The 12,950-nt window shown below is 43.4% G+C and overlaps 1 protein-coding gene and 1 long non-coding RNA gene across 10 annotated transcripts in view; one reads left to right on the top strand and one right to left on the bottom strand.

The window, feature by feature from the left end:
• The window catches only part of LOC140210128 (uncharacterized), a 35,568-nt gene extending 34,415 nt beyond the window's left edge, over positions 1–1,153 (top strand). Inside the window, exon 4 of the long non-coding RNA XR_011889162.1 lies at positions 520–1,153. This is a non-coding gene — a long non-coding RNA (uncharacterized lncRNA). The remainder of the gene's footprint in view (positions 1–519) is intronic.
• Positions 1–12,950, bottom strand: part of LOC140210127 (6-phosphofructo-2-kinase/fructose-2,6-bisphosphatase 2-like) — a 103,889-nt gene that overhangs the window by 21,529 nt on the left and 69,410 nt on the right. The window contains exon 15 of one of the 9 annotated variants that reach the window (XM_072278984.1): positions 10,987–11,064. The exons of 7 other annotated variants lie outside the window; for them this stretch is intronic. In XM_072278984.1, the coding sequence (XP_072135085.1) occupies positions 11,056–11,064 (9 nt within the window). In that variant the 3' untranslated portion in view covers positions 10,987–11,055. Of the gene's footprint in view, positions 1–10,986; positions 11,065–12,358; positions 12,494–12,950 lie in introns of those variants that run through there. One more of the 9 variants, XM_072278983.1, reaches the window with a different exon arrangement.

Raw genomic sequence — 12,950 nt, 5'->3', positions numbered from 1 at the left:
GGTAAAAGCTGAGTTTGCAAATGGCAAAGAGGGGAATGATAAGCATGAGGAAGGTTTTTGAAGGACAGGGGAAAGAATAACAGAAACAGAAGGTGGAAAACAGTACAGCATAGTCCAGTCCCTTCCACCTACCTTTTAATCTACTCTGAGGTCAATCTAACCCTTCCTTCCCACACAGTCTTCCATCCGCGTTCCTATGCTTAAGAGTCTGTTAACTGTCCCTAATGTATCTGCCTCCCCCTGTACTTTTCACCAATCACCTTAAAACCTCTGTGAGGGGATCCAGGAGTGCCCCTATTAACTGTTTGAAGAGAGACAGAGAGAGACATTTATCATTGATAGTTTGTTTGGAAAGGAAAGACAGATAAAGATTAATGGTTGGACTGTCCCTTTAAGGCATTGGAAGTAACTTTGGATTTCTACTGAGTTTGGAGTTGGAGACAGCACCGAGCAGCTCGAAAGTTGCTATGGTGACCGAAGGCATGTTATTTAATGGACACTCAATGTTATGATTTTCAGCAGGTTGTTGATATTTCTTCAAGGACTTGCTGCCTGCTTGTGCATTTCTTCACAGACAAAGGAAGGAGGGATTATTTGAATGACGATTGATGCTCAGTACTGTGAGACAAATAGGAGGTCAGATGATACAGACCTCAGACACATGATCTGGACACTGAATGAGCATTGTTGTGCCTGCTGAGAAAGTGGGTTTTGGAGGATCGATCAGGCAGATTGACCCAAATTGCTATTCCAACGGTGAATAAGGGATGACTGGTGGGGAGTTGTCTATGTGTCCACCCTTGCCGGGGTGATAGCTCCACCACAGGAAAACCGGTCCCCCGGTTAAAGTCACAGTCGGTGACTTGTAAAGGATTTCGGAGGACGGCGAGAAGATCGACGGCATCAGCTCACCTGAAGACTCAACTCACTCTCTCTCTCTCTCTATCACTACTCAACTAAATACCACGAACTGAACTGAACTTTATTCAACATCGTAAGACTGTATCTTTTCACCCCTAGACTTAAAGAAGCTTGTTTTTTTCATACAGATATATTCCACACTTACTTTTATATATAATCATTGCTAACCTGTTTGATTTATCTTCATTTATATTACTGTATTGTGTAGTTACTAATAAATATTGTTAGTTTATAGCAATACTGGACTCCAAAGTGTTTTCCATCTCTGCTGGATCTTTATTCCCATCACGGAGTACGTGACACCTCTCATATGAGCCATCTCTGCCCTAGGAAAAAGCCTCTGGATGTCTACTTGATCAACCTCTCTTATCATCTTGTACACCTCTATCAAATCACCTCTCATCCTCCTTCGCTCTAGAGAGAAAAGCCCTAGCTCACTCACTTAGGGGCAGCATGGCAGTGTAGTAGTTTCACAACGCTTCACAGTACAGGTGACGTGGGTTCAATTCCCACCACTGCCTGTAAGGACACGTTGACTGTACTCTTTCTTGTAGATGCTGCCTGGCCTGTTGAGTTCCTCCAACATTTTGTGTGTACTGCCTGAAAGGAGTTTGTATGTTCTCCCATTGACCACGTGGGTTTCCTCCGGGTGCTCTGGTTTCCTCCCACAGTCCAAAGACATACCGTTTGGTAGGTTAATTGGTCATTGTAAATTGTCCTGTGATTAAGTTAGGATTAAATCAGGGGATTGCTGGGCGGTGTGGCTCAAAAGGCCTACTTTGGGTTGCACCTCAATAAATAAATAAATTAAAAATATTCTCGGAAAGACATGCTCTCTAATCCAGGTGGCATCCTGGTCAATCTCCTCTGCACCGTTGCTAATGCTTCCACATCTTTCCTATAATGAAGTGACCAGAACTAACACAATATTCTAAGTGTGGTCTAGCACTGGCTGCAATCACTGAAGACAAGTCACCACCACCTTGACCTGCAGCAGTCCTTGAAGCGTGAGTATCCCATGCTGTTAGGAAGCAATGTCCAGGATATTGACTCAGGGATGGTGAGGGAATGGTGATATATTTCCAAATCAAGATGGTTTTTGGCTTGGAGGCAACTTTCATGTGGTGATAAAACATAATTTAGCATTTTTAATGCAATATACTTTACAACCAGTTGCAAACTTTTGAATCATAGTCACCATCCACAGGAAATACTCCACCTAAGATCGTACAAAGACCCATTGTACAAATATTGTAAAACTGCTGACTGAAGGATAGATATCACATGGGACACTGGATTTTTACATTCAGGCAAGAGCAGACAGGGTTTTGGTGTATTTTACACAAGGGCAGTGCTTCCCTAGTATCGAACTCAAACCCTGCCTTAATATCTGTGCCCCTGAATCTAGATTAGGATAAATCCCCTGCACATCCTTGGGTTGCGTGTTGGTTGTTCATGCAAATGACGCATTTCACTGTATGTGTTGATGTATATGTGATAATGAACCTGAATCCAAATCTATAGACTTCTGAAAACAAACAAGAGAATATCTGTAGATGCTGAAAATCCAAGCAACACACACAAAATGCTGGAGGAACTCAGCAGGCCAGATAGCATCTATGGAAAAGAGTAAACAGTTGATTTTCGGGCTGAAACCCTTCAGCAGGAAAAGAGTAAACAGCTGACATTTTGCTGTGCGCCTATGCTCTGTCCGCCAGAACAAGCGGGATCTCCCAGTGGACACCCATTTTAATTCCACTTCCCATTCTCATTCTGATATGTCTATCCATGGCTTCCTCTACTGTCGCGATGAGGCCACACTCAGGTTGGAGGAACAACATCTTATATTCCACCTGGGTAGCCCCCAAACAGATGGCATGAACATCGATTTCTCGAATTTCTGGTAATGTCCCCCTCCCTTTCCCCATTCCCCATTCCCTTTTTCCTCTCTCACCTTATCTCCTTGCCAGCCCTTCACTTCCCTCTGGTACTTCTCCCCCCCCCCCCTTTACTTTCTTTCATGGTCTTCTGTCCTCTTCTCCAATTCTGTATCTCTTTCACCAATCAACTTCCCAGCTCTTTACTTCACCCCTTCCCCCACCTTTTAAATCTACTCTTCATCTTTTATCGCCAGTCACGCTGAAGGGTCTCAGCCCAAAACTGATGCTGCCTGGCCTGCTGAATTCCTCCAGCATTTTGTGGGTATTCCATAGACTTTTGCTCAGAATGGAGTGGACTAGCCTAAAGACAAAAATTATATTAAGAACTTGTGAGAGAGGTCATAAGACCAAAACATATACGAGCAGAATTCAGCCATTTGGCTCATCAAGTTTGCTTCACCATTTCATCATGGCTGATCCATTTTCCCTCTCGTCACCAATCTTCTGCCTTCTCCCCGCAGCCCTTCAATCCCTGACTAGTGAAGAATCTATCAACCTCTGTCTAAAACATCCCAAATGATCTGGCCTCCACAGCCACCAGTGGTAATAAATTCTACAGATTCACCACTCTCTCGCTAAAAAAATGACTCATCTCTATTCTAAAAGAACACTCCTCTATTCCGAGGCTGTATCGTCTGGTCTTAAGGCTCCCCCACCAGAGGAAATATCCTCTCCACATCCACTCAATTGAGGCCTTTCAACAACAACGGGTTTCTATGAGGTCATCCCTCATGCTTCTGAATTCCAGTAAATACAGGCCCAGATCCATCAAACACTCATCATATGATAAGCCATTCAATCCTGGAATCAATTCAAAGGTGTTTCAGCTAAGAATGGGCTGGAAGCAGATGCAAAAATAGTCTTTTCTCGAATTATGGTCATCAGGAAGTCTAAAGCACCAAACCGAAGGAATATTTAAAAGAACTTCCTGTTGGCAATTACCTCTTATATCGGCAGATTAAACATGTATCATTCTCACGCAGAAGAAAACATCCCTGCCTGACTAAAAACGATAAGGCAGCGGTTCCCAATCTGGGATCCATAGATGCCTTACTTAATGGTATAGATCTGTGGCATAAAAATCCTTCATGGTATAGATCTGTGGCATAAAAATGGTAGGAACCCCTGCTATAAGGCATATATGATGAATAGCCTGCAGTATATCTTCTCCTGGTATCAAAACAGTACTAGTGTAGTGGGTAGTGCTTGTCACTCTCACTTTCAGCTTCCACCGCTGGCTAGCAGTCTTGCTAAAAGGAGAGCTGAATGTGGAAGTCTCTCGCTGCCTCTCCAACAGCAAGCCTCATGTTGCACCTCCTCGCTGGCGACACACAGAAACTGAACTCCTTTCGGACTCAGGCTGAACTACAGAGGACAGGGAGGAAGTCTGGCCCCTGCACACACAGCATGCAGGCCCACTAGATCCACTAGGCCCACTATGAACTAGATCCCCAGCGATGTATAAATAGCCCCACTGCCTTGTGGGCAGCCTCGGGAGAGACGAAGGCTATGGGAGTAAACCCAGACAGCAACCCAATCTGAAGTGGAGCCCCTAAGGCAGCTGGATGTCATTGAACATCCTTCCTGCAGCTCCTGTAGCCAAGCTGGTGCCAAACATATTACTTTATAAGCTTTCCTTTAGACTACACTAGTGAGGCCGAGAGGTGGACCTCGACGACTGAGAACCTCTGGATCTTCATACCTTCTGCCCAGGCTTGTGATGATGACGACCGTCATCCATTGCCAACCAACCATATCCTGTACTCCAGAGGCCACTAAGCTGAGGGGTGTGTTAAACCCAACCCTAACCACAAGGCAGGTGGGACGTGTTCCCACTCTGTCTGAACTAAACAACATCCTTCATTAAACTCAGTGTGAACTGAAAACGGGTTCCTATTTAAAAGATAAGCACAAGAGATTCTGCAGATGCTGGAAGTGCAGAGCAACACAAACAAAAGGCAGCATCTACGAAGGGGAATAATCTGTCAATGTTTAGCGCCAAGACCGTTCATCAGGACTGAAAAGGAAGGGGGAAGACGACAGAATAAGAAGGTGGTGGGGGAGGGGGGGAAGGTGCACAAGCTGGTGAGACCAAGTGAGGGGGAAGGTGGGTAGGTGGGAGATGAAGTGAATTTCATGACACCAGGTTAGAAGCTCCCCAGCTAGTTGGTACTCCTCCCTCTTCCCCAACCCCACTTTCTTATTCTGGCTTCTTCTCTCTTCCTTGCCAGTCCTGATGAAGGGTCTCAGCCAAAACACATTGACAGAAATTTGAAGTGCAAAAGAATGAAGTGTGGGGATAGTAACAGGAGAGTGGGAATGAGATCAGGAACAGTTGGAAGATACAGCAGTCTCAGGGGACATTTACTCAATGCTCCTTTATATGTTACATAATTTCATCCATGTCTGCAAATTGCTTTATGATCAATTGTTTAACACAGCCAATACTTCCTGCTGTACTTTAGACTCATTAAATATTGCACCAACCTTTACAACACAATTTTTGCTTTACAAGCAAAAAGCAACTGATGACCAAAACAAAATGGCAATGTTCGGAATCAGAATTATTTTACTGCCAGTATGTGAAACAGCAGAATTGATTGTGGTTCGGTGCTCAGCATAACACACGGTACAATACCATAACAGAGAATACCTTAGCAACCAAGAACTTACAAGAGGAAAGTGCAAACAGCCATGAGCGAATGATAACAATCAAACAAGTAAATATGAACATATGGACAAACTCAGCAGAGGTGAAGGAACACAGCTTAGGGGAGAGCCAGTGTTTACAGATATTGGATTGGACAAGGAGCACAAGCCTTACCTACTGCTTCCTTCCTGTCAGTACATTTGTAATCTACTGACAGATACTGTAGGGTACACCTAGCTGGGTTCACTTGCTGTGGAACAACTCAGAACAATGGTTTGACCCACGTAAAGCCACAGGAAGTTTTGACCAATTATTTGTGAGCTTGAAGCCCTCTAAAAATGTCACCACAGTAGAAATGATAGACATTGTTCTCAGTCAAACCAAATAAACAGGCATAAGCCATCAATCATTTTATGTAGACTGGGACACACCCAAATTTATCAATGTAATCTGTTATTTGGCAAAATACTTGCATCAAGAAAAAATCTGGTTATACCAGCTCTGTAATAACTCAGTGCCAATGGCTTAAATCAATGAGCTTCATTTCAGAAAGTGAGAGACATTAGAGGACATCAAAATACATCAACAATAGGTGAACTATTTTAGCAGGACTATCTGATGCTGAATTCATTTGCTCGTACATATCCCTGGCCTACCAAAATGTGTCCTTGCATGGCACTGAGTTACATTCCAGACTCCAGGGTTGGGTGAGGGTTTAACAAAACCAGAAGGTGTCAGGTAGCAGTTCCATTGAAGGTGATAACAAAGGTTTGCTTGTGAAGGTTCTAAGAAGAAACTTCAGTACCAGCTTCCCTGTTAGAAGTACAAAGAATGATACTGTACTGTATGTTCATTCTTTATTATCAAGTAAACCATACAGGGGCAAAGTACAGACCTGTCTGTAGCAACAGTGCTGAGGTGGAGATGGTTGAGAGTTTCAAACTCCTAGGTGTAAGTAACACCAGCAACTTGTTCTGGTGCAACCATGTCGACACCACAACCAAGAAAGGAACACCAGCACCTCTAATTCCTCAGAAAGCTGAGGAAATTTGGCATGTCCCCGATGACATCCACCAATTTCAGGAGACACCATAGGAATATGCTATGTGAATGCATCACAGTTTAGCACGGCAACTGCTCTACAAAGAACCACAAGCAACTGCAGAGAGTTGTAAATGCAGACCAGTTTATTGCAGAAACTATCATTCCCCTCCACTGACTCATCTACACCACACTGCCTTGGGAAAGCAATCAGCATAATCAAGAACCTCTCCCACCAAACTAACACTCTCTTCTTCCCCTCCCTTCAAGCACAAGGTACAAAAGTCTTAAAATATGTACCAGTAGCTCAAGGGAAATTTTTACCTCACTATTGCGAAACTCCTAAATGAACTCTAGGTCTCCCAATCTACCCTGTCTTGGTCCTTGCTCTTCGTGCATCTGTAATTACATTTCTCTGTGATTGTAACACCACATTCTGCATTATTTTCTCTTGTACCACTTTGATGTACGGAATGATCTGTTTGGATAGTATGCATAAAAATTCTTTTCATTGTATCTCTGTACGTGCAACAATAATAAACCAATACCAATTAAGGAGCATGAAGTAGCTACAGAAAAAATTAATGCTATTGGCAAATAAATGCTATTGGCAAATGGTTGTCACCAATACATTTTGCCATCGGACTCTAAAATACCTGAGCCACAATCTTGGTTAGCCAAAAGCACATCATCTCCCACAGAGCATCTGAAAGGCGAAACCCAACAGGTTTAAATACATCGTATTTTAACCACACTAAAAGCTACACACCTCCATGGGGGCCATAGCCTTATCATGGTTTGGAGGTCTGCGTGTCTCAATGCTATGCTGGCTGGAGTTAGGGCTTTATGCTTTGGCTCTTGGTAGGGTCACTTATACCAAACAGGTCAAATGGTAGAGACCAGACTAAGAGTGGTCCACCAGTCCTCCAGGTTCAGGGGTTCTGCTCAGGGCTAACAAACCTAACTGGTCAAACAAAATGTTATGTAAACATCAAAGAATAACTCTTCTACATCTGCATGCGATGATATTCCATGAACCACACCTAGGGCACAATGGAGAAGATGGCCAACGACAGACAGAGATGGAAGACCTACACTGCTGCCCTGATCTCCAGCAGACATAATAGGCAGTAATGAAAAACTACACAACTACTAGTACATTGTCTAAACCAAGAAGCACAGGAATATTTAATCCAATGTTGCCGTCACCCTGCCTTGTGTAGCTGGATCCTGGACATCCTGTCAGGTTGCCAGCAGGTGGTAAGAATGGGCTCTCTCACCTCTGCCCCTCAACACTGGTGCCCCTTTGGGCTGTTTCCTAAGCCCCCTCCTCTACTCTCTGTATACCCATGACTGTTTCACCACCCACAGCTCCAATCTGCTAATTAAATTTGCTGACAACACTATACTGCTTACTCTAACCTCAAATAATAATGAGGCAGCCTACAGAGAAGAAGTTATCACCCTGACACGGTGGTGTCAAGAAAATAACCTCTCCCTCAATGACGCAAAAACAAAGGAGCTGGTTATGGACTACAAGAAGAATGGAGACAGGCTAACCCCTATTGACATCAATGGATCTGAGGTTGACATCACCGAGGATCTCATGTCGTCTGTACATACCGGCTGTGCAGTGAAAAAGGCACAACAGCGCCTCTTTCACCTCAGATGGTTAAAGAAGTTTGGTATGAGGCCCCAAATCCTACGAACTTTCTACAGGGGCACAACTGAGAGCATCCTGACTGGCTGCACCACTGCCTGGTATGGGAACTGTACCTCCCTCAATCGCAGGACTCTGCAGAGAGTGGTGCGGACAGCCCAGCGCATCTGTACTTGCCAACTTCACATTATTCAAGACATTTACAAAGACAGGTGTGTAAAAAGGACCTGAAGGATCATTGGGGATCCAAGTCACCCCAACCACAAACTGTTCCAGCTGCTACTATCCAGGATAAAAGCCAGGACCAACAGGCTCTGGGACAGCTTCTTCCACCAGGCTATCAGACTGATTAATTCATGCTGATACAATTGTATTTCAGTGTTATATTGACTGTCCTTTGTACATACTATTCATTATAAATTGCACATTTAGATGGAGACATAACGTAAAGATTTTTACTCCTCATGTATATGAAGGATGTAAGAAATAAAGTCAATTCAATTCAATCACATACAGAAAGCAAATTTTAAAAAGGATTGATTTAATAAAGAGAGAAAATATTTTTTATTTTTATCAAAACTAAAGTTAAATTATGGTCAGTACCAGAGAGGCAGTGAAGCAGTAATTTAGATATAACTTTGCTAAAAAGGTCCGAAGACAGAATCAGTAATACCTAACATTCTCTGATGCAATTATATTCAATAGTTTTCAATGAGATCCACCCCCTGATTCTTCTAAATTCCACCAGATAGAGGCCCAGAGCCATCAAATGCTTCTCCATCCATTAACCCTTTCGTTCCTGGAATCATTCTCATGACCTCCTCTCGACCCTCTCCAATGCCACTCGCTGGATGTTTTTTGTTTCTCGCACCATTCTCTATAAAATCTAGAGACTACTTTGTATGAAAATCCCAGGAGATCAGCGGTTTCTGAGATACTCAAACCACCCCGCCCGGCACCAACAATCATTCCACAGTCAAAGTCATTTAGATCACATTTCTTCCCCATTCTGATGTTTGGTCTGAACCTCTTGACCACGTCTGCATGCTTTTATGCATTGAGTTGCTGCCACATGATTGGCTGATTAGATATTTGCATTAAAGAGCAGATGTACAGGTGTACCTAATAAAGTGGCCACTGAGTGTATATGTCACCATATATTTCCTTAAGATTTGATTTCTTGCAGCTATTTATAGGAAATTAAATACAAGCAATGGTGAAAAGAGGACAAATCATGCAAATAATAAAACAGGAGTAAATAAATAATACTGAGTAGTGGAGCCCTTGAAAGCGAGTTTATAGGTTGTGGAGTCAAGTTCAGTGTTGAGGTGAGTGAAGTTATCTACACTAGTTCATCAGTTTGACGGCTGTAGGGTAGGGTTAGTGTTGTACTCAGATGAATGTAGCTGCAACACATCTGAAACTTAAAGTCCAGGACAGAAGACCTTATCCATCACTCAGTCAATGCAGAGCCTTGCTGCAGGACAAACTAATTGCAGAAGGTATTGCAGCAACTCACCAAGAGCTCTGACAGCATCTCTCAAAGCCGTCATCATCAACTAAAATCAGGGGAGTAGGTAAATGAGTACATCAGAACTTCCTAAATACAAAGAGATTCTGCAGATGCTGGAAGTCATGAGTAACACACGCAAATCAGTGGAGGAACTCAGCAGGTCAGGCAACATCTATGGAAGGGAAAAAGCAATTGGCTTTTTGGGACTGGAAAGGAAGGGTGCAGAAGACAGAATAAGAAGGTTGCATGAGGGATAAGTGTACAAGCTGGCATAGATGAGACCAGGTGAGGGGGAAGGTGGGTGGATGGGAGAAGGGGGAATGAAGTGAGAAGCTGGGAGGTGATAGGTGAGACCAGGTGAGGGGGAAGGTGGGTGGATGGGAGAAGGGGGAATGAAGTGAGAAGCTGGGAGGTGATAGGTGAGACCAGGTGAGGGGGAAGGTGGGTGGATGGGAGAAGGGGGAATGAAGTGAGAAGCTGGGAGGTGATAGGTGAGACCAGGTGAGGGGGAAGGTGGATGGATGGGAGGAAGGGGGAATAAAGTGAGAAGCTCAGAGGCAATAGCTACAGGAAGTTATCATCTCCTGACTTTAGGCACAGTTGCCTTCCGGTACAGTTGCTGGAGCACTAAACCTGTTGGTTGAGTGAACTTGGCCTTTTCTCCTTGGAGTGACAGAGAATGAGAGGTGACCTGATAGAAGTGTATAAGATGATGAGAGGCATTGATCATGTGGATAGTCAGAGGCTTTTTCCCCAGGGCTGAAATGGCTAACACGAGAAGGCAGTTTTAAGGTGCTTGGAAGTAGGTACAGAAGAGATGTCAGTGGTGAGTTTTTTTTACGCAGAGAGTGGTGAGAGTATGGAATGGGCTGCCGGCGATGGTGGTGGAGGTGGATACCATAGGGTCTTTAAAGGAAATCCTGGATACATACATGGAACTTAGAAAAATAGGTAACCCTAGGTGATTTCTAAAGTAAGAATATGCTCAGCACAGCATTGTAGGCCGAAGGGCCTGTATTGTGCTGTAGGCTTTCTATGTTTCAGTGCTGGCATGTCATGGTAACAGCAACATGGAACATCTTCAAAGTGTGCAGTGTTTCAATAACCCTAGGGCCACTTTGAGAACAAATTGGAACTGTCAATGATGCTCACCTCCAGAATGAATTCGTGGAATCATAAAATCACAAAATCATTAAAATGTTACAAAACAGGGTGCGATTTGACCAATCATATCCACGTCAGTTCTCAGCTGAGAAGTTTTGCTTCTTCCCCACACGTCAGCCCTCGAGAGCTCTGTGAGTTACCTCTCTCAAAGACATTGAATAAATTGTCACCACCCCTGCAGTCATAAAACATAGAACAATACAGCACAGGAACAGGTTCTTTGGCACACAGTATCCTGAACACAATGCCAAATTAAATCTCTTACATAAAACATAGAACATTAAAGCGCAATACAGGCCCTTCAGCCCACAAGGCTGTGCCAACCTTTTAACCAATTCTATGATTAATCTAACAATTTTCTCCTATTATAACTCTTCAATTCTCCACTGCCTGTACACGATCCACATCCCTCCATTCCCTGAATGTCAATCTAACCACCTCCATAGCATCGTTTGTACTTCTACCACTTTCCAAGTATCCATCATTGTTTGTGTAAAAACAACCTCTCCTGTATATCTCATTTAAACATGCCCCCTTTCACCTAAGATGCATGTACTCTAGTACTTGAGTGGGTAGATCTTAGAACTACTTGTGTAAAGGGTGTTCACACCCGTCCTAACATTTTGTTCAAAAAAATTTTAAATCTGCTCCCTAGGTCCTTGAGTCATTTCAAAGTTCAAAGACAATTTATTATCAAAGTACAAATATGTCACCCTGAGATTCATTTTCTGCTAATAGTTAGCTTTAGAGATCCGATCCAAACCACTTATCAACTACTACTTCTCTGTGGCATCTCCCCTTAACCTTATTTGGTGGCTGACTTCTCTAAAGGATCAAATACCACCAATCACACTGGCATATTTTTATACACCCTCTACCACAAGGGCTCCCAACCTTTCTTATGCCATCAATCAATACCATTCTGCAAGGGTTCTGTGCACCCCAGGCTGGGAATATTTGCCGGACCACATTCATATCTGTAGTGACCAGAACAGAATGAACCATGCCAAATTTGGCCAAATTAATGTTCTGCCCAGCCTCAGCATAACCTCTCAGCCCTCTGTACCTGTACTCATGAATCCCAGGATCGCTTACACTTCACGAATCATCCTTTTTATGAAAATTAGCATTATTTGTCACTTGTTCATCGAAATATACAGTGAAATGTGTTGTTTGCATCAAATCAGATCAGCAAGGATTATGCTGGATAGCCCATAATGTTGCCACGCTTTCAATACCAACCTAGCATGTCCACAACTCACCGACACTAATCGTATGTCATTGCACTGCGGAAGGAAAACTATAGTGCTCATGCATTCTTGCAACACGCCTGATATTTTTAAGGATTTCTGCACATTACAATCAAATCTCTATGTTCCCTAAGTATTATTTAGAGGTACAGGCCCAAGGAGCCACGCCATCCAATTTACACCCAATTAACCAACTGACCTCCTAATTGGTACGTCATTGAAATGTGGGAGGAAACTGGAGCACCCAGAAGTACCCCATTATTGCCACTTGTGCAATTTGTTCTTTTTTTGCGTATTGGGTTTTTGATGTTTTCTTTAGAAGGGTTCCACGGTGTTTTGTTGTTTCATGGCTGTCTGTGGGAAGATGAATCTCAGGTTTGTATACTATATATATACTTTCATAATAAATGTACTTTGAACTTTGAAAGCTATGTGGTCACAGGGAGAAAAATAAAAAAAACTCCTGACTGGCAGGGGTGGAATTGAACCCAGGTCACTAACTCTGAAATAGCATTATGCTAACCACTGCACTACCACACGGCCCATATATACTGTGAACTCTTAAAGAGTTCTTCTTAAAGTACAACAACCACACAGAAAATGTTGGGTGACAGGGTGGAGATACATCTCTACAAAAGGAGCTGTAAAGTGCTCCATCCTTTCGCTAGCCTGCAGGTCATTCTTGGACAAGATGTAGCACCTGCTTAGTCCCCCCGATCAGGGTCATGTGAAGCCATGGGATCAGGTGGTGGGTGGTCATATGAGCAGCTGGGGCATATCACAGGTCCTGGTTATGCGACCACTGACACCA

This window comes from Mobula birostris, chromosome 14 (genome assembly GCF_030028105.1).
Source record: "Mobula birostris isolate sMobBir1 chromosome 14, sMobBir1.hap1, whole genome shotgun sequence".
NCBI lineage: Eukaryota > Metazoa > Chordata > Chondrichthyes > Myliobatiformes > Myliobatidae > Mobula > Mobula birostris.
Note: the sequence above shows the minus strand (reverse complement) of the source record. Positions and strands in the feature narration are given on the sequence as shown.